We start from the raw sequence: 25,513 nt of genomic DNA, 5'->3' as shown, positions 1-25,513 counted from the left end.
CCCAATCTTATATGTAGATTAAAGTCACCCATGATGACTGCTGTGCCCTTATTGCACGCTTCTCTAATTTCCCTTTTAATGCCATCCCCAACCTCTGCATTACTGTTTGGGGGTCTATACACCACTCCCACTAACGTTTCCTGCCCTTTGGTATTTCTCAGTTCTACCCATACAGATTCCACATCATCAGAGCTAATATCTTTCCTTACAATTCTGTTAATCCCCTCTTTAACCAGCAATGCTACCCCACCTCCCTTTCCTTTTTGCCTATCTTTCCTGAATATTGAATACCCCTGGATGTTCCAGCCTTGGTCCCCCTGGAGCCATGTTTCCGTAATCCCAATCATATCATATTCATTTACCTCTATTTGCACTGCTAATTCATCCACCTTATTACGAATGTTCCTTGCATTAAGACACAAAGCCTTCAGGCTTGTTTTTTAATGCTCTTAGACCTTTTAGAATTATTATTTACTGTGGCCATGTTTGTTTTAAACCCTTGATTTCTCTGATTGCCACCTTTGTTTTTCTCCTTCCTGTCTTTTGCTTCTATCCTTGTTTCCCTTTCCTTTGTCTCCCTGCTCAGGTTCCCAACTCCCTGCCATTTTAGTTTAAACCCTCCCCCACAGCACTAGCAAACACTCCCCCTAGAACATCGGTCCCGGTCCTGCCCAGGTGCAGACCGTCCGGTTTGTACTGGTCCCACCTCCCCCAGAACCAGTTCCAATGTCCCAGGAATTTGAATCCCTCCCCCTTGCACCATTCCTCTAGCCACGTATTCATTTGAAGTATCCTTCTATTTCTACTCTGACTAGCACGTGGCACTGGTAGCAATCCTGAGATTACTACCTTTGAGGTCCTATTTTTAAATTTACCTCCTAACTCCCTATATTCAGCTTTTAGGACCTCATCCCGTTCTTTACCTATATCGTTGGTACTGTTATGTCTGACATTGGTGATAGGTACTCGATTGCCTTGGACTGAGCACATGGAGTTTGATAGTGCTGTTATCGTTGTATTGTGTCTGACATTGGATATAGGCATTTGATTGCTTTTGCCTGTAAGAGTGTGTTTGGATCAGCCATTAAAAGCAACATGAACTGAGCTCTGCATACGGCCTCTGGATTATCTTTGCAAATGCAACATTTGGTGACGAGGATGGCTGAAATCTCTCTTCCACCACCTCCTCCCTTCCTTGCACTACCCGGTGAGCCCCCGATCCCATGGGTTCGCTGGTTACAGTCCTTTGAAACCTATCTCATTGCTCTTGGACTAGAAAATGTGAGTACATCACGGAAAAGGCACTGTTATCCCATTGCTTGGGAGCAGAGGGCCAGCGTGTTCTTGGGACATTATGCGCAGCAGACTCAATTCAAACGTATGATGTGGCTGTGGCTCTGTTAAGCACACACTTCTCTGCCCCACAAAGTGCCCTCCTGCGGCGATTCATTTTTAGACAGCGTCACCAACTCCCCGGCGAGTCGGTGCATCAATACGTGGCTAATTTGAGGGGGTTAGCTAGCTCATGCAAGTTCGGTGCAGTACAAGACGAGATGGTGTGTGAGCAACTAATAGAGCACACCAACAACGTGAGAGTGCGTGAAAGACTGTTACTCGAGTCCGACGATCTGTCGTTGTCACAGGCAGCCAACATTGCCTTTCAAGTGGAGTCTGCAGCCGAATGTGCAGTGAAACTAGTACACACACCCAGTGACAGCACCCTCGGCCCCGACAGCTCTGACACGGTAATGCTCGCGCGACGGCAGCAACGCGTACTACCACGGCAACAGTGTGGAAACTGCGGATCTCGTTCACATGCTACCAGAGTGCAGAATTGCCCCACGCGCGGCCAAGCCTGTCGCAATTGTGGAAAACAAAATCACTTTGCCAATGTCTGCCGCTCTGCCCCTATTGCTACAAATGAACACTGTCAGTCCTCAAGCAGTTGGCCTATAATTCACAACATGAGCTCTGGGCCAGTAGTGGCTTTCAAGTCATGCACTGAATGATGTGTGCATCCCTCTGTTGTTGGATACCGGTGCCAGCATCTCACTGCTGAATGTGGACACATTCAAATGCTTTTTCAGCTCCCTGCCACTCTCTGTGCCCTCCACTGCCCTTTGCGGGTATGGTAATTCGAAAATTGGACTAGTGGGCTCAGTCAACCTCACTGTACGCTATGGAACAAAAGTTTTGCCAGATTTTTGTTTTCATGTGGCACGCCAAGGAGCTAACCTGATGGGACTGGATCTTTTCACTGACCTGGGTTTTTCTCTCTTGGACACTGGCGGGCCTGCGATTCTGCACGTCGCCTCACCGCGGCGCCAAACATGGCCAGCACTCTTCGAGGGTCTGGGCTGCCTGACTGCCTTCACCCACCAGCCCACCCGCTTGCTCTCTATGACGGGGTCACAGCTGAACTAAAGCAGCTACTGGAAGCTGGCATCATCGAACCAGTTGAGGCCTCCCCATGGGTCTCCAACCTGGTGGTCGCAACGAAAAAGTCAGGTGGTCTACGCGTCTGTGTCGATCTTCGAGCAGTGAATAAGGCCGTAATCCCTGACAAATATCCACTGCCCATGTCAGAGGAACTCATAGCGCAGTTCTATGATTCCATCCTGTTCTCGAAACTGGACCTTCGACAGGGCTATCTACAGGTTCCCCTCCACCCCAGCAGCAGGGACCTCACTGCTTTTGTGACACATGCTGGCATCTTTCGGTACACCAGGATGCCATTTGGACTTAGCTCTGCACCCAGCTGCTTCCAAAAGGTGATGTCCTCTGTGCTCGCGGGCATTCCTGGGGTAGCCATCTACCTGGATGACATCGTCGTGCATGGGCCCTCGACCTCCACTCACGACGAACGCCTTCACAGAGTTTTCACGGCTCTAGCAAAACACAATCTCACACTGAATGGCGAAAAGTGTGTCTTTGCTGTTTCAGAGATCGAATTTGTGGGGTTTCGGTTGTCGGCTGATGGTATATCCCCACTCCAGTCAAACGTGGATGCCATTCACAGCATCCCAGAACCCAGCTCTGCAGCACAGGTTGCCTCCTTCCTTGGCATGACTGGGTACTACCTGAAGTTTTTGCCCCAGTACTCACCACATCCCCACTGCGCCAGCTCCTGCGAAAGGATGAGCCCTGGGTGTGGTCACAAGCCTGTACGGAAGCTGTTCGCCTCCTCAAATCGCAGCTCACGTCGCCTCCAGTGTTGGCTCACTTTGACGTCACCAGCCCCACCATCGTCACCTGCGACGCGTCCGCTGCAGCAGTGGGGGCGGTTTTTATCGCAAATACAGAATGGAGTGGAGAAACCAATCGCCTTTGCCTCCCAAGCCCTTAGCCCCACTGAACAGAAGTACTCAGTAGGCGAGCGTGAGACGCTGGCGTGCGTCTGGGCATGTGAGCGGTGGCACCTGTATATGTATGGCCGTGCCTTCACCCTGCGAACCGATCACCAGGCTCTCACTGCCCTGCTGTCGACATCCAGCATGGGCACAGACCACTGCGTCTACACCGCTGGTCTGACCGCCTCCGCCAATACAATTTCAGTCTCCAGTTCACACCAGGACGTGACAATGTTGTTGCAGATCTGCTCTCCTGCACTGTCTCTGCCCCAGCCCCACTCGTCAGGTCTGAACATGTTGAACAGGATATCGTCCAGATGCTGCACATGCCTCTCCAAACCACAGTCTCTCTCCAGGAGCTCAAAGAGGCCTCTGAACAGGATCCGGCCCTCTCCCAGCTGTGCACCTTCACCAGAGATGGCTGGCCTTGCAAGGTGCCTGAGGAACTGTCTGCCTACTCCAGAGTCAAAGAGGAGCTCTCCTGCTGGAATGACTCCTGTGTTGCACGTGGGCTCTGCACTGTGGTCCCAAGTGCCCTTCATGCGCGTGTTTTATTCATGGCGCACGAGGGCCACTTGGGCATAGTGAAGCTCAAACAACGATGCCGAGACCTAGTGTAGTGGCCGGGTATCAACAGGGAAATCGAGGCCCTGGTCAAGGACTGTGCAGCCTGCCTTGTAAGTGGCAAGACTGGCCACCAAGCTCCTCCACCCCTGCAACCCCTTGCCTGGCCCTCTCAGCCCTGGGAGCACCTGCAGCTGGACATCTGCAGGGAGATCCATGGTGTCCCCCACCATCAACGTTTCCTAGTGGTGACCTATGACCTGCACTCAAAATGGCCAGAGGTCACTGCCGTGGGCTCCGTCACCTCTCGGGTCATCATCGATATCCTTGAGTCCCTCTTCTCCCGCTGGGGGCATCCAAAGGCCATCACCACAGACAATGGCCCCCAAATGGTCTCTCCAGAACTCTCCTCTTACCTTGAGAGCAAGGGCATCCATCACATATGCACAGCGTACTACCACCCCGAGTCAAATGGGGGGGTGGAGCGTTTTAACCAGACACTGAAAAATGGCCTCAGAGCACACCTATCCCAGGGGTGTGTGTTTGACAAGGCCCTACCCCACACACTGCTGCACTACAGAGCATCCCAGCATTCCACTACAGGGGTCTCACCTGCATCCCTCATGCTAGGCCGTGAGCTCATGCTGCCCCTTGGCAGGCTCCGCCCCTCGCTAGCTCAGAGCCCTGCTCCATGGGCTCAAGCTACAGTCGCTAGACAGCAGGAGGAGATGAAACTCCGCTTCGACCAGTCGAAGAGGGCCAAGGCGCCCAACATCTCAGTCTCCGATTGGGTCAGAGTCCGCAGGCCTCACCGCAACAATAAGATGGCCTCATTCTGGTCCTCCCCTCTCCAAATCAGCCGCCAACTTGGACCAGCCACTTTCTGCCTCACTGACAGCTCTCGCTGGCATGCCAGCCGCCTTTGAAAGGTGCCAGCACCCCCTGATGCGGGATTATACGGACCTAATCCCCAAGCCTTACCCCCAGAGTGGCGGGATGCACATGTGGCTCAGCCAGCCAACCCTCAAGCAGATATTGTGCCTCAGCCTGCTCTTCACCAGTCCGCACCTCGGCCTGTTCGTACATGTTCTCGCCCTGGCCACCTACAGTACTTTGTCACTACATTTCATGTTTGAAATTCTGTGAGGGGGGAGGAAATGTTATGTCTGACATTGGTGATAGGTACTCGATTGCCTTGGCCTGAGCACATGGAGTTTGATAGTGCTGTTATCGTTGTATTGTGTCTGACATTGGATATAGGTATTCGATTGCTTTTGCCTGTAAGAGTGTGTTTGGATCAGCCATTAAAAGCAGCATGAACTGAGCTCTGCATACAGCCTCTGGATTATCTTTGCAAACGCAACAGGTACCTATATGCACCACCACAACCTTTCCAAAATTTTCTGCAGCTTCTCCGAGACATCCTTGGGATAGGTGTGCTCTGAGGCCATTTTTCAGTGTCTGGTTAAAACGCTCCACCCCCCCATTTGACTCGGGGTGGTAGTACGCTGTGCATATGTGATGGATGCCCTTGCTCTCAAGGTAAGAGGAGAGTTCTGGAGAGACCATTTGGGGGCCATTGTCTGTGGTGATGGCCTTTGGATGCCCCCAGCGGGAGAAGAGGGACTCAAGGATATCGCCTATCTATTCCCCTTACAATAGAATCCCCTATTACTATAGCTCCACCCCTCTTTTCCTCCCGTCCTGTGCAGCAGAACCACCCCTGGTGCCAGGAGGTTGGCTGCTGCTGCCTTCCCCTGTTAAGCCATCCCCCCCAACAGTATCCAAAACGGTATAACGGCATACACAAAAAGAGACTATGAAGATTACACTTAATTTTTCTTTCAATGTATTCCAATTTTTTACTATCTTTCTAATCCTTTCCTATAGACATGACAGTGGGATAGTAGATGTAATCCAGCTATACCCATCTGTATCATTCCATAGAATAGAACAATTCTTTATATGGGAGGATATGAATCAGTGCTGAATTTCTCCACTGCCATGAAATACTCCATGTGAATGAATACCAGCTAAATTCATCCATTGAGGACAGCCAAATTTTAGCAATATCCTCCTACTGAGAGTCCAGTGTTCTGCTACATTTATCAGGCTGCTCAAAAAGCTAATGTTTGTGTAGTACTGCATAATAAAAGTAACGAGTAAACAAAATTCTTCATTTATCTTATTATATTCTACTATTTCTTCAACAGCTGTTTTTAGCATCTGATAGATTTACGGAGCCAATGAAAATTAGTTACAAAAACCATTAACCAATCTGTAACATGTAATCTGGATGGAGATAACAAATTAAGTATTAAAAGGATATGTCTGCTAGCCAGTGTTTGAAAAGTAGATTGGACATCCCTTTGGAAATCGAGAAGAGCTTCACACTTGCATGGATCTTGAATAGTGAGTTTTCTCTGAGCTTCTTCTGCAAAGTAAAATTCTATTCTGTGATTATAGGCATGGTTAAGATTCAGTCTTATTTGCAGTAAATGACTAATAATTTAACTGCTTCTGTAAACTGAGATAGCAAATAGTTCAGTATTTTTAAAATTAAAATGATCCATGCATGAATGCCAGAGTAAATGGTGTTCATTAAAATCATGATTCACTCATACATAACTGGTCAATAAAATGCTGCATGATGACAATATTTTAAAAGTGAGACAGGCAAGTGTCAGGAAAATTAAAGCGATACGTGCCATTCAATCAAAGAATCCAGGGGTGCCACCTCAAGATTAGGATTAGTTGACACAACATCAACATCCTTCCAATAAATTAACAAAACAATAACAATCTGTCACCAGCATTAACCCAAATAGCAATATGACCAAGGATAGAAGAAACTATTGCTCATTATCTTGTAAAATAATAGCATGTGTAATATTGTGGAAAAGTGTTCTAAAGGAAAACTAAAAACAAGTATTGTATATTTGAATAAACATGCAATATCACAAAAGCATCTACTTCATGCATTAACTAGAGAAACAGACAATTAGTGGAGCAAGTCTAGAACAGATCACAGCATCATTTTTTGCATCTCACCCTTTTATTTTATTTGAACAATACATTGAAAAATATAACAATAAATGTGGCACAATAAGCTGTTGTTTTCTATTCTTACCACTGCAGATTTTAATATTTAATTTATCTGCAAAATATTTTGATTGCGTTAAAATGAGTAATGTGAACTATATGATTCTCAAGGGGGAGGGATTCAAATTCCTGGGATATTGGAACCGGTTCTGGGCGAGGTGGGACCAGTACAAAATGGACGGTTTTGTAACATGTAATCTGGATGGAGATAACAAATTAAGTATTAAAAGGATATGTCTGCTAGCCAGTGATTGAAAAGTAGATTGGACATCCCTTTGGAAATCAAGAAGAGCTTCACACTTGCATGGGAGTGTTTGCTAATGCTCTGGGGGAGGGTTTAAACTAAAATGACAGGGGGTTAGGAACCTGAGCGGGGAGACAGAGGAAAGGGAAACAAGGATAAAAGCAAAAGACAGGAAGGAGAAAAACAAAAGTGGCAGACAGAGAAATCAAGGGTTTAAATCAAACATGGCCACAGTAAATAATAATTCTAAAAGATCTAAGAGCATTAACAAAAAAGCCTGAAGGCTTTGTGTCTTAATGCGAGGAGCATTCGTAATAAGGTGGATGAATTGGCTGCGCAAATAGAGGTAAACGAATATGATATGATTGGGATTACGGAAACATGGCTCCAGGGTGGCCAAGGCTGGGAAATCAACATCCAGGGGTATTCAATATTCAGGAAAGATAGGCAGAAAGGAAAAGGAGGTGGGGTAGCATTGCTGGTTAAAGAGGGGATTAACACAATTGTAAGGAAGGATATTAGCTCTGATGATGTGGAATCTGTATGGGTAGAACTGAGAAATACCAAGGGGCAGAAAAAATTAGTGGGAGTGGTATATAGACCTCCAAACCATAATGCAGAGGTCGGGGATGGCATTAAAAGGGAAATTAGAGAAGCGTGCAATAAGGGCACAGCAGTTATCATGGGTGACTTTAATCTACATATAGATTGAGCTAACCAAATTAGTAGCAATACTGTGGAGGAGGAATTCCTAGAGTGTATATGGGATGGTTTCCTGGACCAATATGTCGAGGAACCAACTAGAGATCAGGCCATCTTAGACTGGGTATTATGTAATGAGAAAGGATTAATTAGCAATCTTATTGTGTGAGGCCCCTTGGGTCGGAGTGATCATAATATGATAGAATTCTTCATTAAGATGGAGAGTGAAGGAGTTGACTCAGAGACTAGGGTCCTCAATTTAAATAAAGGAAACTACGATGGTATGAGGCGTGAGTTGGGTAGGATTGATTGGGGAATGTCACTCAAAGGGTTGACGGTGGATAGGCAATGGCAAACATTCAAAGATCGCATGGATGAACTACAGAATTTGTTCATCCCAGTTTGGCATGAAAATAAAACAAAAAAGGTGACTCAACCGTGGCTAACAAGGGAAATTAGAGATAGCATAAGATCCAAGGAGAGGACATATAAATTGGCCAGAAAAAGCAGTAAACCTGATGATTGGGAGCAGTTTAGGATTCAACAAAGGAGGACAAAGGGATTAATAAAGAGGGGGAAAATAGAGTATGAGAGTAAGCTTGCAGGGAACATAAAAACTGACTGTAAAAGCTTTTATAGATATGTGAAGCGAAAAAGATTGGTGAAGTCAAGCGTAGGTCCCTTGCAGTCAGAATCAGGGGAATTTATAATGGGGAACAAAGAAATGGCCGACCAATTAAATACATACTTTGGTTCTGTCTTCACAAAGGAGGACACAAATAACCTCCCAGAGATGTCAGGGAACATAGGGTCTAATGAAAGGGAGGAACTGATAGAAATCAGTATCTGTAGGGAAATGGTGTTAGAGAAATTGACAGGATTGAAGGCCAATAAATCCCCAGGGCCTGATAATCTACATCCTAGGGTAGTTAAGGAAGTGGCCCTAGAAATAGTGGATGCATTGCTGGTCATCTTCCAAAATCTGATAGACTCTGGAACAGTACCCATGGATTGGAGGGTAGCTAATGTTACCCCACTGTTCAAAAAAGGTGGTAGAGAGAAAACAGGGAATTACAGACCGGTAAGCCTGACATCAGTAGTGGGGAAAATGCTAGAGTCCATTATAAAAGATGTAATAGCAGAGCACTTGGAAAACAGTGACCGGATCAGACAAAGTCAACATGGAGTTTCAAAAGGTAAATCGTGCTTGACTAAGCTACTGGAATTTTTTGAGGATGTAACTGGTAAAATAGATAAGGGAGAACCAGTGGATGTGGTGTATTTGGACTTTCAAAAGGCTTTTGATAAGGTCACGCATAAGAGATTAGCGTGTAAAGTTGAGGCACATGGGATTGGGGGCAAGGTACTGACTTGGATAGAGAACTGGTTGGCAGACAGAAAGCAAAGAGTTGGAATAAATGGGTCTTTTTCCGAGTGGCAGGCAGTGACTAGTGGGGTACTGCAGGGATCGGTCCTTGGACCCCAGCTATTCACAATATATATTAATGATCTGGACGAGGGAACTAGATGTAATATCTCCAAGTTTGCAGACGACACAAAGCTGGGTGGGCGTGTGTGCTGTGAGGAGGATGCCGAGAAACTCCTGTATGATTTGGACAGGTTTGGTGATTGGGCAGGAGCATGGCAGATGCAATATAATGTGGATAAATGCGAGGTTATCCACTTTGGTGTCAAAAACAAGAAGGCAGATTATTATCTGAATGGCAATAGATTGGGAGAAGGGGAAGTGCAACGAGACCTGGGCGTCCTTGTGTACCAGTCGCTGAAGGCAAGAATGCAGGTGCAGCAGGCGGTTAAGAAGGCAAATAGTATGTTGGCCTTCGTAGCGAGAGGGTTTGAGTACAGGAACAAGGATGCCTTGCTGCAGTTGTACAGGGCCTTGGTGAGACCACATCTTGAGTATTGTTTGCAGTTTTGGTCACCTTATCTGAGGAAGGATGTTCTTCACATGGAAGGAGTTCAGCAAAGATTCACCAGGCTGATATCTGGGATGGAAGGAATGACGTATGAGGAGAGATTGGGTCGATTGGGCTTTTACTCGCTGGAATTTAGAAGATTGAGAGGGGATCTCATTGAAACTTATAAAATTCTAACAGGATTGGACAGACTAGATGCAGGAAGGATGTTCCCGATGATCGAGGAGTCCAGAACCAGGGGTCACATAGAAACACAGAAACATAGAACATAGGAGCAGGAGTAGGCCATTCGGCCCCTCGAGCCTGCTCCGCCATTCAATCAGATCATGGCTGATCATCCAAATTCAGTACCCTCTTCCTGCCTTCTCTCCGTGTCCCTTGATCCCTTTAGCCTTAAGAAATATATCCAACACCTTCTTGAATATATTTAATGAATTGGCCTCTACTGCCTACTTTGGCAGAGAATCCCACAGATTCACCACTCTCTGGGTGAAGAAATTCCTCCTCATCTCTGTCCTAGGCGGCCTTCGAGACACATGACAACGCAAAATCGTCGAGCAGAAACTGATAGCCAAGTTCCGCACCCATGAGGACGGCCTCAACAGAGATCTTGGGTTCATGTCACGCTACATGTAACCCTACCTGACGCAGGGTCATCCAGACTCGAGTCGACATTGGCTTGTTCTCTCTACACAGATGCGGCCGGACCTGCTGTGATTTCCAGCCAAAAAAAATTTTTTTTGTCTGTTTTTTTGTTTTTCACACAGACCCCAGCATCTGCAATATTTGACCCCTTGTGACCCCACCTCATTGTTCTTTGATGTAATGTTTCCCTGACTGACCTGTTTGGACACCATTCACACCTTTGACTGCTGTGATTATCTCTCTGCCGAGGTGTGATAAATGGCAGTTGGAAAGGTTACCTGTAAACATCTGACATGATTCTCTGACTATATAAGCTGTGTCTTTATGCATTTCTCCACTTCACCTGAAGAAGGAGCAGCGCTCCGAAAGCTTGTGATTTCAAATAAAGCTGTTGGACTATAACCTGGTGTTGTGTGACTTCTTACATCTGTCCTAAATGGCTTACCCAATATCCTTAAACTGTTCCCAATCCTCAGGATTTCTGCTTTTTCTGGCCAAATTATATGTCCTCTCCTTGGATCTTATGCTATCCCTAATTTCCCTTGTGAGCCATGGTTGAGTCACCTTTTTTGTTTTATTTTTATGCCAAACTGGGATGAACAAATTCTGTAGTCCATCCATGTGATCTTTGAATGTTTGCCATTGCCCATCTACCGTCAACCCTTTGAGTGACATTCCCCAATCAATCCTACCCAACTCGCACCTCATACCATCGTAGTCTCCTTTATTTAAATTCAGGACCCTAGTCTCTGAGTCAACTATTTCACTCTCCATCTTAATGAAGAATTCGATCATATATTATGATCGCTCCGACCCAAGGGGCCTTGCACAAGAAGATTGCTAATTAATCCTTTCTCATTACATAATACCCAGTCTAAGATGGCCTGATCTCTAGTTGGTTCCTCGACATGTTGGTCCAGGAAACCATCGCGTATACACTCCAGGAATTCCTCCTCCACAGTATTGTTACTGATTTGGTTAGCCCAATCTATATGTAGATTAAAGTCACCCATGATAACTGCTGTGCCCTTATTACACGCTTCTCTAATTTCCCGTTTAATGCCATCCCCGACCTCCGCATTACTGTTTGGAGGTCTATACACCACTCCCACTAACGTTTTCTGCCCCTTGGTATTTCTCAGTTCTACCCATACAGATTCCACATCATCAGAGCTAATATCCTTCCTTTCAATTGTGTTAATCCCCTCTTTAACCAGCAATGCTACCCCACCTCCTTTTCCTTTCTGCCTATCTTTCCTGAATATTGAATACCCCTGGATGTTGATTTCCCAGCCTTGGCCACCCTGGAGCCATGTTTCCGTAATCCCAATCATATCATATTCGTTTACCTCTATTTGCACAGCTAATTCATCCACCTTATTACGAATGCTCCTCGCATTAAGACACAAAGCCTTCAGGCTTGTTTTTTTTAATGCTCTTAGATCTTTTAGAATTATTATTTACTGTGGCCATGTTTGATTTAAACCCTTGATTTCTCTGCCTGTCACTTTTGTTTTTCTCCTTCCTGGCTTTTGCTTTTATCCTTGTTTCCCTTTCCTCTGTTCCCCCGGTCAGGTTCCCAACCCCCTGCCATTTTAGTTTAAACCCTCCCCCAGAGCATTAGCAAACACTCCCCCTGGGACATCGGTCCCGGCCCTGCCCAGGTACAGTCTAAGGATAAGGGGTAAGCCATTTAGGACAGAGATGAGGAGGAATTTCTTCACCCAGAGAGTGGGGAACCTGTGGAATGCTCTACCACAGAAGGCAGTAGAGGCCAATTCATTAAATATATTCAAGAAGGAGTTGGATATATTTCTTAAGGCTAAAGGGATCAAAGGATATGGGGAGAAAGCAGGGACAGGGTACTGAATTTGGATGATCAGCCATGATTGCATTGAATGGCGGAGCAGGCTCAAGGGGCCGAATGGCCTACTCCTGCTCCTATCTTCTATGTTTCTATGTTTCAACCAGGTTAGAAGCTATCTCTTCAGCAATACTGATGTTTCCATACCCATAACATGTATTTTTATTCCTGAAAAAAATGATCTCGGTGTCAACTTTTTTAGTTGTAAGTGGCTTACTTGCGCAAGTTTTCTGGTCCTCATTCAACAGAAAACCTGTGTGGCACCTGCAATAATAGCCTGTTGTAGTGCTCACGCATATTTGCTCACAGTCATGGCTTCCAATGGCACACATATCCACACCTGAAACATTTCATTAAACTGAATGTATCTTATCCATAACAACTGATGAAGAAAAACAGCCTAAAATTCATTGCTGTATTTAATGGTGGCAATAATCACAAACAAAATGTTAACATCGCCCACTTAAAATGTTTTATTAAAAATATTTTAGATAGGCAATGTGACCAAAGCTGCAATTAGTGCCCTGAGAAGGTGGTGGTGGGCCTTCTTAGAGATTATTTGTACAATTGAATTGCTCACTAAGCCACATCAGAGGGCATTAAGAATTAACCACGTAGTGTTTTGACCAGAGTTAAATGTAGCTCTCTACCTCTCCTCCTTTAAAGCACTCATTAGTGCCCTATCCTATTATCTCCTTATGTGGCTCGGTGTCAAATTTTGGTTGATAACGCTCCTATGAAGTGTCTTGGTACATCTTATTACGTTAAAGGTGCTATATAAATGCAAGTTGTTGTTGTTGTTGAATATGGGTATTGTGCTGGATATGTGAACTTCATAATGTCTCTCAGAGATGCTTAGTTCCATTTTGAAGTATTGTTTTCACTATTTCCTCCCATGCACTGAAGTGAAATTAGGAGATTTTCACTGAGATGTTACATTGAAGGAAAATACCCTACTTATGGAATTACGTACGTATGAGTGACTTATTAACAATTTTATGAATCGGGCCATGTAAAGGACACACTCAAACCATTTTTATCTTCCCTATTGTCTCCACATCCATTAAACACCAAAGAAGCCATTGTAATGGCCATATTGGTAGAATGGGATCTGTTGTATGTTCTGTATTGGTGTGAAAGCAAACCTAATTTTTTATACTTTTTGACATTTCTCTATGTCGGAACATCAAATAACTTACAGGAAGTATCTAAAAATACATTTTCCTTCTTTGGACAATCCATTCATCATATTTTTAGTGTATAATGTTTCCGCAAATTGAACAATTATCAATATCTACACTCACAGGGCTGAATTTTGCTGGCTCTCAGAGGGCAGGTTCAGAGGTGGGTCCGCTGTCAAAGTGGCACTGATTGACAGCAGGGCGGAAGTCCACTCTGAACCTGCCTCCTTGTTAATTTCCCAAGTATTGGCTCTGCCTGCGGTTTGCAGACCTGGCATTAAGCGGTAGGTCAGGCAATGATACTTAAGAAGCTGCTTAAAGGTATTTAAGCAGCATTTTACCATGTCCTAATGATTTTTCCATGTTTTTTACGAGGTTCCCGGCGCTCAGGGATCACGTCAGGTAAGTGTGTCAGGTTCTCAATGACTCTGCATTGCTGTGAATAGTTGACAGCTGCAAAAGTGGTATAAAAGCTACCATTTCACAGCTGTTCACTTTCAATCTTAGAGGCTGGAGCCTTCAGGATTTGGAATATGGAGGTTTGAAGTGAACTCTCTATCCAGTGTCACCTCCTTGGAGCAAGCTCTCTCACCATTGACAGATCGCTTCTGTCATCTCAGCTTCAGCTGCCATCTATTCCAGCATTGGTGCCCTTGAAAAAATCTCACCTTGGTCCTCAGAATCCCACCATGATCAGCCCCAATACCAACATCACCAGGCACACCAGCAGCACCAACAATAGCACCAACCTTCTCCGCAATCACCTGGTGCTGCACAGGACACAGGGCATCAGCACCCAAGCACAGGGCATCAGCACCCAAGCACATTGCTGCACGGGAGGCCAGGGATGGCCTCATCATGGCCACTGATTTACTTCACTTCATGCTGTACACCCTGGTTGCCACATGATGCACCAGGTTGGCACCACCCCACACCAACATCATAAAGCATCCCTACAATGCCCAAGCCTTTTCTTTCACACTCATCACCATGGGGGGGGGGGGGTACCATTATGTCTCCCCATTCATTGCAACTCACCATGCCACTTCCAAAGGTGCACACAAATCTGTCCAAGAAGGCAAAGTGTTGAAAATAAAGATTTCAATGTTTGACAACACATTAACAGAAACTTTACATGAACCTTGCGATAACACCCAAGTACCTACCCTTGTGTGTTGTTAGTTGGTATGATTGGACAAAGATGAGGGTGAGTGTGTGGGCTGGCGAGTGAGATGGGGAAGTGATAATGTTGATAGAGAGGGATGGGTGGAGGTGCAAGGTAAGTTGGTGTGAGTAAGGATGTGCAGGAGTAGGGTAGGGAAGGCAGAGTGATGAGGATGTGATGAGTGGCACAGCAGGATGAGACTGAGTGTGACTTTGCAGTAATGTTTCATGATCTACTGATATCATTGAAAGGTTTGTGTCACTGCAGCCAGATCCACTTGATGACATCCTTGCTTGAGCCCTCCTGTGCAATGTGCAACCAGGCTGCGTTGCTCTCCTGGGGAGGTCTCTTCCGCCCATTGGAAGGGAAGGGAACCTCCCTGTGTGCTGTGACTCCCTCCATAATCATATGGAGGGAGTCATGGGAGAGCCTGGGTGCAGCTGTGCACCTTTATGCAGTGCTTGTAAGTGTTTGCAGCACTTCAATGCTGTAGAACACTGACAGCACAAATGTCAAAATGAACGTGGCCGTGCTCCCTTTAAGGAAACCAGCTGGTGACGTGGCATCAAATGACATCATCAGACCCACTTCCTATTAATTGGCCGGGAACCTCGCAGGGCAGGCGTAACAAGCCCCATCAACGGAAAATCTTGTTGGAGGCCGGGATCAAGACAGATGTGGGGTCCCCACACACCACGGACGCCGCCCGCCCAGGACCCGCCAAGGTTGGAAAAATCCAGCCCACAGTGTGAGAACAAAAAGGAGATAAAATCATCCCAAGAGCTGTATAAGAGAGAAAGAACATATGATGATTATTTTTCATATCATAAAGACAAAGGCAATTTTCCAGCTCATACCACTTGCAACCAACTATGACCTCACAGAACAACCCATGTCTATCACAACACGGCAAACCCCTAAAGGTAAGTGGCTTACTTGAGCAGGTTTTCTCGTCCTCGTTCAGTATAAAACCTGGACGGCACTTGCAGTAATAGCCTGTTGTAGAGTTCACGCATATTTGCTCACAGTCATGGTTTCCAATGGCGCACATATCCACACCTGAAACATTTCATTAAATTGAATATATCTTATCAATAAAAATTGATGAAGAAAAACAACCAAAAATTCATTGCTGTATTTTAATGGTGGCAATAATCACAAACTAAATGTTAACATCCCCACATAAAATGTTTTATTAAAAATAGTTCATGTGGGTAATGTGAGCAAAGTTGCAATTAGTGCCCTGAGAAGGTGGTGGTGGGCCTTCTTAAAGATTATTTGTGCAATTGAGTTGCTCACTCGGCCACATCAGAAGGCATTAAGAATCAACCATGTCGTGTTTGACTAGAGTTAAATGTAGCTCTCTACCTCTCTCTCCTCCTTTAAAACGCTCCTTAAAACCTACCTCTTTGACCAAGATTTTGGTCACCATTCCTAATATCTCCTTATGTGGCTCGGTGTCAAATTCTGTTTGATAACGCTCCTGTGAAGTGCCTTGGGATGTATTACTATGTTAAAGGCACTATATAACTGCAAGTTGTTGTTATTGTTGAATATGAGTATCGTGTTGGAATGTGAACTTCATAATGTCTCTCAGAGATGCTTATTTCCATTTTGAAGTATTGTTTTCACTATTTCCTCCCATGCACTGAAGTGAAATTAGGAGACTTTCACTGAGATGTTCTATTGAAGGAAAATACCCTAAATATGCAATTACATACCTATGAGTGATTTATTAACATTTTTATGAATCAATTTAATTGCTTTTCAACATTAACAATGAGTAGAACAGCAAAAGTCAATAAAAGAATAAATGTGAAAGGCTGCAGAGGATAGTGAGAGTTCTCTCGATTACAAAATATCAAAGGGAATGTGTTCTGAAACTTATGGACAGTCACCCCTTTATCAGGAATGTTGTATTGAATTATAAACTGAAGAAACTCGTTTTATTAGAAATCACAACAGCAGTTCCAGTATTTACTTCCAATCCCTGAATCTGTAGATTTCAATATTAGGACTGATGCATTAATTCAGAAAACATGGATTTGTTGACTTTGTTAGTATTTGGCGGGGGTGTTGAGTGGATTGGCCTGCAGAAGTTTGGATAGAGAACACGTTAGCAAAATAAAAGTTGCATAAAGAGAAAGACAACAAAATAAATCTATAACCATTGAGCCAGAACCTTGTGTATTATCAACTATATTATCACAGGAAGGTAGAAATGAGAAGAATGAACATTTAACCCATCTCACTCACCCTCTTTTGGTCCATGTAAAGGACACACTCAAACCATTTTTATTTTCCCTACTGTCTCCACATCCATAAAACATCAAATGAGCCATTCTGATGGCCTGAATGGGAGAATGAGATCTCTTGTATTTTCTGTATTGGTGTGAATGCAAACTTAATGCTTTATACTTCTTGGCTTTTCCCTATGTCAGAACATCAAATAACTTACAGGAAGTATCTAAAAATAGTTTCCTTCTTTGGGCAATCCATTCAACCTATCAGCAAATGGAACAATTATCAGTTTCTACACTCACAGTGTGAGAACAAAAAAGGAGACAAAATCATCCCAAGAGCTGTATAAGAGAGAAAGAATGGATGATGATTATTTTTCATATCATAAAGACAAAGGCAATTTTCAGGCTCAAACCACCTGCAACCAACTATGACCTCACAGAACAACCCATGTCCATCACAACACGGCAAACCCCTAGTGGTAAGTGGCTTACTTGAGCAGGTTTTCTCGTCCTCGTTCAATATAAAACCTGGACGGCACTTGCAGTACTGGCCTGTTGTAGAGTTCACGCATATTTGCTCACAGTCATGGTTTCCAATGGCGCACATATCCACACCTGAAACATTTCATTAAACTGAATGTATCTTATCCATAACAACTGATGAAGAAAAACAACCTAAACTTCATTGCTGTATTTTAATGGTGGCAATAATCACAAACTAAATGTTACCATTGCCCACAAAGAATGTTTTATTTAAAATATTTTATGTGGGTAATGTAAGCCAAGCTGCAATTAGTGCCCTGAGAAGGTGGTGATGGGCCTTCTTAGAGATTATTTGTACAACTGAGTTGCTCGCTCGGCCACATCAGAGGGCATTAAGAATCAACCATGTCATGTTTGACTAGAGTTAAATGTAGCTCTCTACCTCTCTCTCCTCCTTTAAAACGCTCCTTAAAACCTACCTCTTTGACCAAGCTTATGCTCACCATTCCTAATATCTCCTTATGTGGCTCGGTGTCAAATGTTTTTTGGTAACGCTCCTGTGAAGTGCCTTGGGGCGTATTACTACATTAAAGGCGCTATATAAATGCAAGTTGTTATTGTTGAATATGTGTATTGTGTTGGAATGTGAACTTCAGATGCTTATTTTAGTTTTGAAGTATTGTTTTCACTATTTCCTCCCATGCACTGAAATTAAATTAAGAGACTTTCACTGAGATGTTCTATTGAAGGAAAAAATCCTAAATATGCAATTACATACATATGAGTGATTTATTAATATTTTTATGAATCAATTTAATTGCTTTTCAACATAAACAATGAGAGGAACAGCAAAAGTCAATACAAGAATAAATGTGAACGGCTGCAGAGGATAGTGAGAGTTGCCTCGATAACAAAATATCAGAGAAAGAATGTATGATGATTATATCAGGCTCATACCACCTGCAACCAACTGTGACCTTGCAGAACAACTCATGTCCATCATGACATGGCAAACACTTAGTGGTAAGTGGCTTACGTGAGCATGTTTTCTGGTCCTCGTTCAATACAAAACCTGGACGGCACTTGCAGTAATAGGCTGTTGTAGTGCTCACGCAAATTTGCTCACAGTCATGGTTTCCAATGGCGCACATATCCACACCTGAAACAAGTATTTTTTTTAAAAATGTTTTTACACCAACATTAGGTGAAAATAAAAGAAGTATTAAGAACACAAATGGTGCATCTTAGTTTCTTATTTGTGTATCAACAATAAAAGTAGCCTATGAAAATGGTTTTTACTCTCCAGTGTTAAGTGGCCCATCCTAATAAGCCTTAACCTTATGTAGTTAATATTTTAACCTTGGCTGTTTGATACAATTCGTTAATCTATCACTGCGTATTTGAACCATGGTACCTGTAGGCACCATTTATTTGATAAGTATAAATAAATAATCTGTTAAAAAATAAGCAATAAAGTGTGCTCACCACATTTTCCTTGTTTGGGCCATCCATTCAACACATTTTTAGCAAAAGGCTTTTCATGATTTACAGATACTTAGGCACAACAAAAAAACAAAATGTTGATGCTATTGTGGGATATGTGAGTTTTCATTTAGTTATTTTCTCTCCATTCAATCTTGGCAAGATTATTCAGAGGTTACATTTTAATGATCTATAATTTGATCTTTATTCTTTCTCCCTTTTTTGTTGTTTTGAAGAGTATTTTCTAAATTATCATTATAAGTTTCATTGATACATGTGATGACTATAGATATTAATTAGAATGTGATCATGTTCAGTATGCTTATTCACATAGAAACATAGAAGATAGGAGCAGGAGTAGGCCATTCGGCCCCTCGGGCCTGCTCCGCCATTCAATGCGATCATGGCTGATCATCCAAATTCAGCACCCGGTCCCTGTTTTCTCCCCATACCCCTTGATCCCTTTAGCCTTAAGAAATATATCTAACTCCTTCTTGAATATATTTAATGAATTGGCCTCTACTGCCTCCTGTGGTAGAGAATTCCACAGGTTCACCACTCTCTGGGTGAAGAAATTCCTCCTCATTTCTGTCCTAAATGGCATACCCTTTATCCTTAGGCTGTGACCCCTGGTTCTGGATTGCCCGACCATCGGGAACATCCTTCCTGCATCTAGTCTGTCCAGTCCTGTCAGAATTTTATAAGTTTCAATGAGATCCCCTCTCATTCTTCTAAACTCCAGCGAGTACAAGCCCAATCGACCCAATCTCTCCTCATATGTCATACCTGCCATCCCAGGTATCAGCCTGGTGAATCTTCGCTGAACTCCTTCCATGGCAAGAACATCCTTCCACAGATAAGGCGACTAAAACTGCACACAATACTCAAGATCTGGTCTCACCAAGGCCCTGTACAACTGCAGCAAGACATCCTTGTTCCTGTACTCAAAACCTCTCGCTATGAAGGCCAACATACCATTTGCCTTCTTAACCGCCTGCTGCACCTGCATGCTTACCTTCAGCGACTGGTGCACAAGGACACCCAGGTCTCGTTGCACTTCCCCATCGCCCAATCTATTGCCATTCAGATAATAATCTGCCTTCCTGTTTTTGCCACCAAAGTGGATAACCTCACATTTATGCACATTATATTGCATCTGCCATGCTTCTGCCCAATCACCCAACCTGTCCAAATCATCCTGGAGTTGCTCAGCATCCTCCTCACAGCACACACACCTACCCAGCTTTGTGTCGTCTGCAAATTTGGAGATATTACATCTAGTTCCCTCGTCTAGATCATTAATAGATATTGTGAATAGCTGGGATCCAAGGACCGATCCTTGCGGTACCCTACTAGTCACTGCCTGCCACTCGGAAAAAGACCCGTTTATTCCAACTCTTTGCTTTCTGTCTGCCAACCAGTTTTCTATCCAAGTCAATACCTTGCCCCCAATCCCATGTGCCTTAACTTTACATGCTAACCTCTTATGTGGGACCTTATCGAAAGCCTTCTGAAAGTCCAAATATACCACATCCACTGGTTCTCCCTTATCTATTTTAGCAGTTACATCCTCAAAAAATTCCAGTAGATTAGTCAAGCACGATTTACCTTTTGTAAATCCATGTTGACTTTGTCCGATCCTGTCACTGTTTTCCAAGTGCTCAGCTATTACATCCTTTATAATGGACTCTAGCATTTTCCCCACTACCGATGTCAGGCTTACCAGTCTGTAATTCCCCGTTTTCTCCCTACCACCTTTTTTAAATCGTGGGGTTACATTAGCTATCCTCCAATCCATGGAAACTGTTCCAGAGTCTATAGAATTTTGAAAGATGACCAGCAATGCACTTACTATTTCTAGGGCCACTTCCTTAAGTACCCTAGGATGTAGATTATCAGGCCCTGGGGATTTATCGGCCTTCAGTCCCATCAATTTCCTTAACACCATTTCCTTACAAATACTGATTTCTTTCAGTTCCTCCCCTTCATCAGACCCTACCTTCCCCGACATCTCTGGGAGGTTATTTGTGTCCTCCTTTGTCAAGACAGAACCAAAATATGTATTTAATTGGTCCACCATTTCTTTGTTACCCATTATAAATTCCCCTGATTCTGACTGCAAGGGACCTACGCTTGACTTCACCAATCTTTTTCTCTTCACATATCTATAAAAGATTTTACAGTCAGTTTTTATGTTCCTCGCAAGCTTACTCTCATATTCTATTTTCCCCTTCTTAATTAATTACTTTGTCCTCCTTCGTTGAATCCTAAATTGCTCCCAATCCTCAGGTTTACTGCTTTTTCTGGCCAATTTATATGTCCTCTCCTTGGATCTTATGCTATCCCTAATTTCCCTTGTTAGCCACGGTTGAGTCACCTTTTTTGTTTTATTTTTATGCCAAACTGGGATGAACAATTTCTGTAGTTCATCCATGCAGTCTTTGAATGCTTGCCATTGCCTATCCACCATCAACCCTTTGAGTGACATTCCCCAATCAATCCTACCCAACTCGCACCTCAGATCATCATAGTTTCATTTATTTAAATTCAGGACCCTAGTCTCTGAGTCAACTACTTCATTCTCCATCTTAATGAAGAATTCTATCATATTATGATCGCTCCGACCCACGGGGCCTCGTACAACAAGATTGCTAATTAATTCTTTCTCATTACATAATACCCAGTCTAAGATGGCCTGATCTCTGGTTGGTTCCTCGACATATTGGTCCAGGAAACCATCCTGTAAACACTCCAGGAATTCCTCCTCCACAGTATTGTTACTAATTTGGTTAGCCCAATCTATATGTAGATTAAAGTCACCCATGATGACTGCTGTGCCTTTATTGCACGCTTCTCTAATTTCCCTTTTAATGCCATCCCCAGCCTCCGCATTACTGTTTGGAGGTCTATATACCACTCCCACTAACATTTTCTGCCCCTTGGTATTTCTCAGTTCTACCCATACAGATTCCACATCATCAGAGCTAATATCCTTCCTTACAGGTGTGTTAATCCCTTCTTTAACCAGCAATGCTTCCCCACCTCCCTTTCCTTTTTGCCTATCTTTCCTGAATATTGAATACCCCTGGATGTTGAGTTCCCAGCCTTGGCCACCCTGGAGCCATGTTTCCGTAATCCCAATCAAATCGTATTCGTTTACCTCTATTTGTGCAGCTAATTCACCCACCTTATTCCGAATGCTCCTTGCATTAAGACACAAAGTCTTCAGGCTTGTTTTTTTAATGCTCTTAGACCTATTAGAATTATTATTTACTGTGGCCATGTTTGATTTAAACCGTTGATTTCTCTGACTGCCACTTTTGTTTTTCTCCTTCCTATCTTTTGCTTTTATCCTTGTTTCCCTTTCCTCTGTCCCCCTGTTCAGGTTCCCAACCCCCTGCTATTTTAGTTTAAACAAGGTTTTCACAAGGTACTTATTGACCCAGTGCATACCAGTTCACAGTAATAAACTGCACAGTATTTATTCATTGCTTAACTTTCAGCAAGCAATTCTGAATTGGTATATCTGCTGTCAGACATTAAGTAATCACAGAATAATAGAATGATATAGCACAGAAGGAGGCCATTCGGCCTATTGTGACTGTGCTGGCTCTTTGAAAGAGCTATCCAATTAGTCCTACTCCCCTGCTCTTTTCCCATAGACCTGTAACTTTTTTCCGTTTCAAGTATTTATCCAATTGCCTTTTGAAAATTACTATTGAATGTTCTTCCACCACCCTTTCTGGGAATATATTCCAGATCATAAAAACTCGATGTGTAAAAAAAATTCTCCTCATCTCCCCTGGTTCTTTTAACAATTATCTTAAGTCTGTGTCCTCTGGTTACCAGCCCTCCTGCCAGCAGAAACAGTTTTTCCTTATTTACTCTCTTAAAACTGTTCATAGTTTTGAGCACCTATATTAAATCTCATCTTAACCTTCTCCGCTCTGAAGAGAACAATCCCAGCTTCTCTAATCTCTCCATATAACTGAAGTCCCTAATTTGCCTGTTAGCATGCATTCAACTATTGCAAATTATTATAATAGATGATATGTGCCAGCTTTACTTCACGAGTAATAATAGTGCTACCTGCATTATTCATTGGCTGCCGCCTGTTTGGGGGGGGGGGCAGGAAATCAGGCTTTACTGGTGCCAGTTAGAGGCAGCCAGCACCTCTTAAAGGGGAGGTGCACTCTGGCTGCAGGCAACAGGGAAAATTTGTAAGGAGACAAATGGCTGCAAGACCTGCAGATTGTACCCCCAGATTCCCTGATGACACTTTGATGGCCCTGGTCCAGGCCGTGGGGAGGACGAGGAAGAACCTGCCCATCCCATCATCATCTCCCGGGGTGAGGCAGAAAGCCCTCCAGGCAACACCTCCACCAACGGTGGAAAGCGGTTGCAGAGCAGGATAATGCCAGCTTCCAGGACATGTTTGCAAAGCAGGACAAAGTTAAATGATCTCATTGGAGTTGTCAAGAATCTTACCTCTCACCTCAATTATTCTCTGCTCACACCTCCACCACCCGCAGTTTCACTGCTCTCAATACTGCTTCCTTTCACTGCCCTGCAATCACTGCACTGAACCTCCTTCTCCTCACACACTCTGCACCTCCTACTCTCAATACTATTGCAACCCTCACTTCCTCATAGGAGGAGACGTCATGCAGGGTTTCTTCACACCTTATCCTCTTTTCCTTTTTTACTTCTATCTCACCCACACACTCTACATGACAAACTGCAGCTGCTTTCAGCAGCCACCCATCTCTCTCTCTACTCTCCTTCACACCAAAAGCTAAGCCTTGACACTTTCCTTCATTTTAGGTCCTGAAAATGTTGATGCCCCTGTGCACTTCAGAAAGAGGAGGCCAGCCTTCCTAAAGATGCAGCGTCATTCGCTCTGACCCTCGCAAGCACCAGCTCAGAGATTGGTACCACGTGTACTTTAGAGGATAGGCTAGAGGAGGGGTCTTAACATGGTGATTCACAAGAGTGCAGGATCTAAGGCAGGGGGATAGGACACCACAGGTGGAAGCTCGCTGGAGTGCAAGATTGCATATCAGCTCTGCTGCAGCGGACTCAGATGCTGACTTTAAGGGCCTAGGCTACCGAAGAATGGTTTGGGCATACAACAGAAAATGCTAGGGGTGCTGGGAAGCTTGTCAGCGAGCAGGTATGCAATGGCTTAAAGCATGGAGGCGTCCAGCTCCAACTTGTGTTGGGGCTTCGCACACAGAATGGAGACCATTCTGTCCAACATGGAGTGAGTGATCAGCTAAATTGGCTGTCACCTTGGCTCTGGGGGCCAGTGTGGACAGGTGCTTCCACAACGTTGTGGCTCCATTGGAAAGGCACCTACGATCATCTCTCAGGATGACAGTGTGCTTGTTCACTGCCACCCACTCCACCAGTGCCATTGTTAGTGCCACACAACCAGCTGGGCCAGAGTGCCCAGCCCACGCCAAGCTCTTGCAGTCTGCAACCAAGCCCTCAAAGTCCAGAGCTGCTCGATAACACCCACCACAGCCATCTGAAGTGCCCTCAATGGAAGCTCAGCAACCTTCTACCTCCCAAGCCTTAGCCACTGGGGAACACTTTAATGAAGAAATGGCATAGGTAAATGAGCATACAAGACAGGAATTAAGGAGGTGCACAAGAGTAATTCTTAATTATGCTTGCTAAACATTATACACAGATAGAACTGAGTTGCTGGTTTACAATTTCTTTTGGGGATTTTGTGTTGGTGTTAATATTTGTAGTCAATTGACGGCAAGACCTATAATGCTGGACTGAAGGAAGGAAGTTGGATGCTGGTAGTAAGGACAGTGGTGATAGGGTGGGAAGGGGAACATAAGAACATAAGAAATAGGAGTAGGCCAATCGGCCCATCGAGCCTGCTCCACCATTCAATAAGATCATGGCTGATCTGATCCTAACCTCAAATCTTCTATCACTCTCCATCCACCCGAACCCATGTGATCTCCCGGGAGAGGCGAAAAACCAGATAAAAAACCCAATGGCCAATTTGGGAGAAAAAAATCAGGGAAATTCCTCTCCGACCCATCTAGGCAATCGAAACTCGTCCAGGAGATCACTCTGTCCCTATATTTTCTACAGTACTTACCTTCTGTAAAGGCGATCTCCACCCCAACCAGGAACAGGAATAAAATCATCTCCTGAAACCTAACACAGAATTAGAACACAGTAGGAGCAGAACCAGGCTACACGGCCCCTGGACCCACTCCACTACCCACAGGGCCATGACCATTCCGAACCTAGACTCATGTCCAATTTCCTGCCCGCTCCCCATAACCCTTAATTCCCTTTACTTCTAGGAAACTATCTATTTCTGTTTTAAATTTATTTAATGATGTAGCTTCCACAGCTTTCTGGGGCAGCAAATTCCACAAACCTACCACTCTCTGAGTGAAGAAGTTTCTCCTCATCTCAGTTTTGAAAGAGCAGCCCCTTATTCTAAGAGTATGCCCCCTAGTTCTAGTTTCACCCATCATTGGGAACATTCTCACCGCATCCACCCGATCAAGCCCCTT

General features: G+C 44.2%; 1 protein-coding gene across 3 annotated transcripts in view; it reads right to left on the bottom strand.

The window, feature by feature from the left end:
- Window positions 1-6,094: 6,094 nt before the first annotated feature.
- matn3a (matrilin 3a) overlaps window positions 6,095-25,513 on the bottom strand; it is a 40,580-nt gene continuing 21,161 nt past the window's right edge. For 2 of the 3 annotated variants that reach the window (XM_085996854.1, XM_085996857.1), the window contains exons 3-7: window positions 18,517-18,639; window positions 17,490-17,612; window positions 15,691-15,813; window positions 12,626-12,748; window positions 6,096-6,348 (exon numbers count right to left, since the gene is read on the bottom strand). In XM_085996854.1, the coding sequence (XP_085852980.1) occupies window positions 6,134-6,348; window positions 12,626-12,748; window positions 15,691-15,813; window positions 17,490-17,612; window positions 18,517-18,639 (707 nt within the window). In that variant the 3' untranslated portion in view covers window positions 6,096-6,133. Of the gene's footprint in view, window positions 6,349-12,625; window positions 12,749-15,690; window positions 15,814-17,489; window positions 17,613-18,516; window positions 18,640-25,513 lie in introns of all 3 variants that reach the window. The other variant, XM_085996856.1, reaches the window with a different exon arrangement.

The sequence above is a fragment of the Somniosus microcephalus genome, chromosome 9 (assembly GCF_052327205.1).
Source record: "Somniosus microcephalus isolate GS21.2 chromosome 9, FLI_Smic_1.0, whole genome shotgun sequence".
Taxonomy (NCBI): Eukaryota; Metazoa; Chordata; class Chondrichthyes; order Squaliformes; family Somniosidae; genus Somniosus; species Somniosus microcephalus.
The sequence above is the reverse complement of the archived record's forward strand: the minus strand, read 5'-3'. Positions and strand labels throughout refer to the sequence as shown.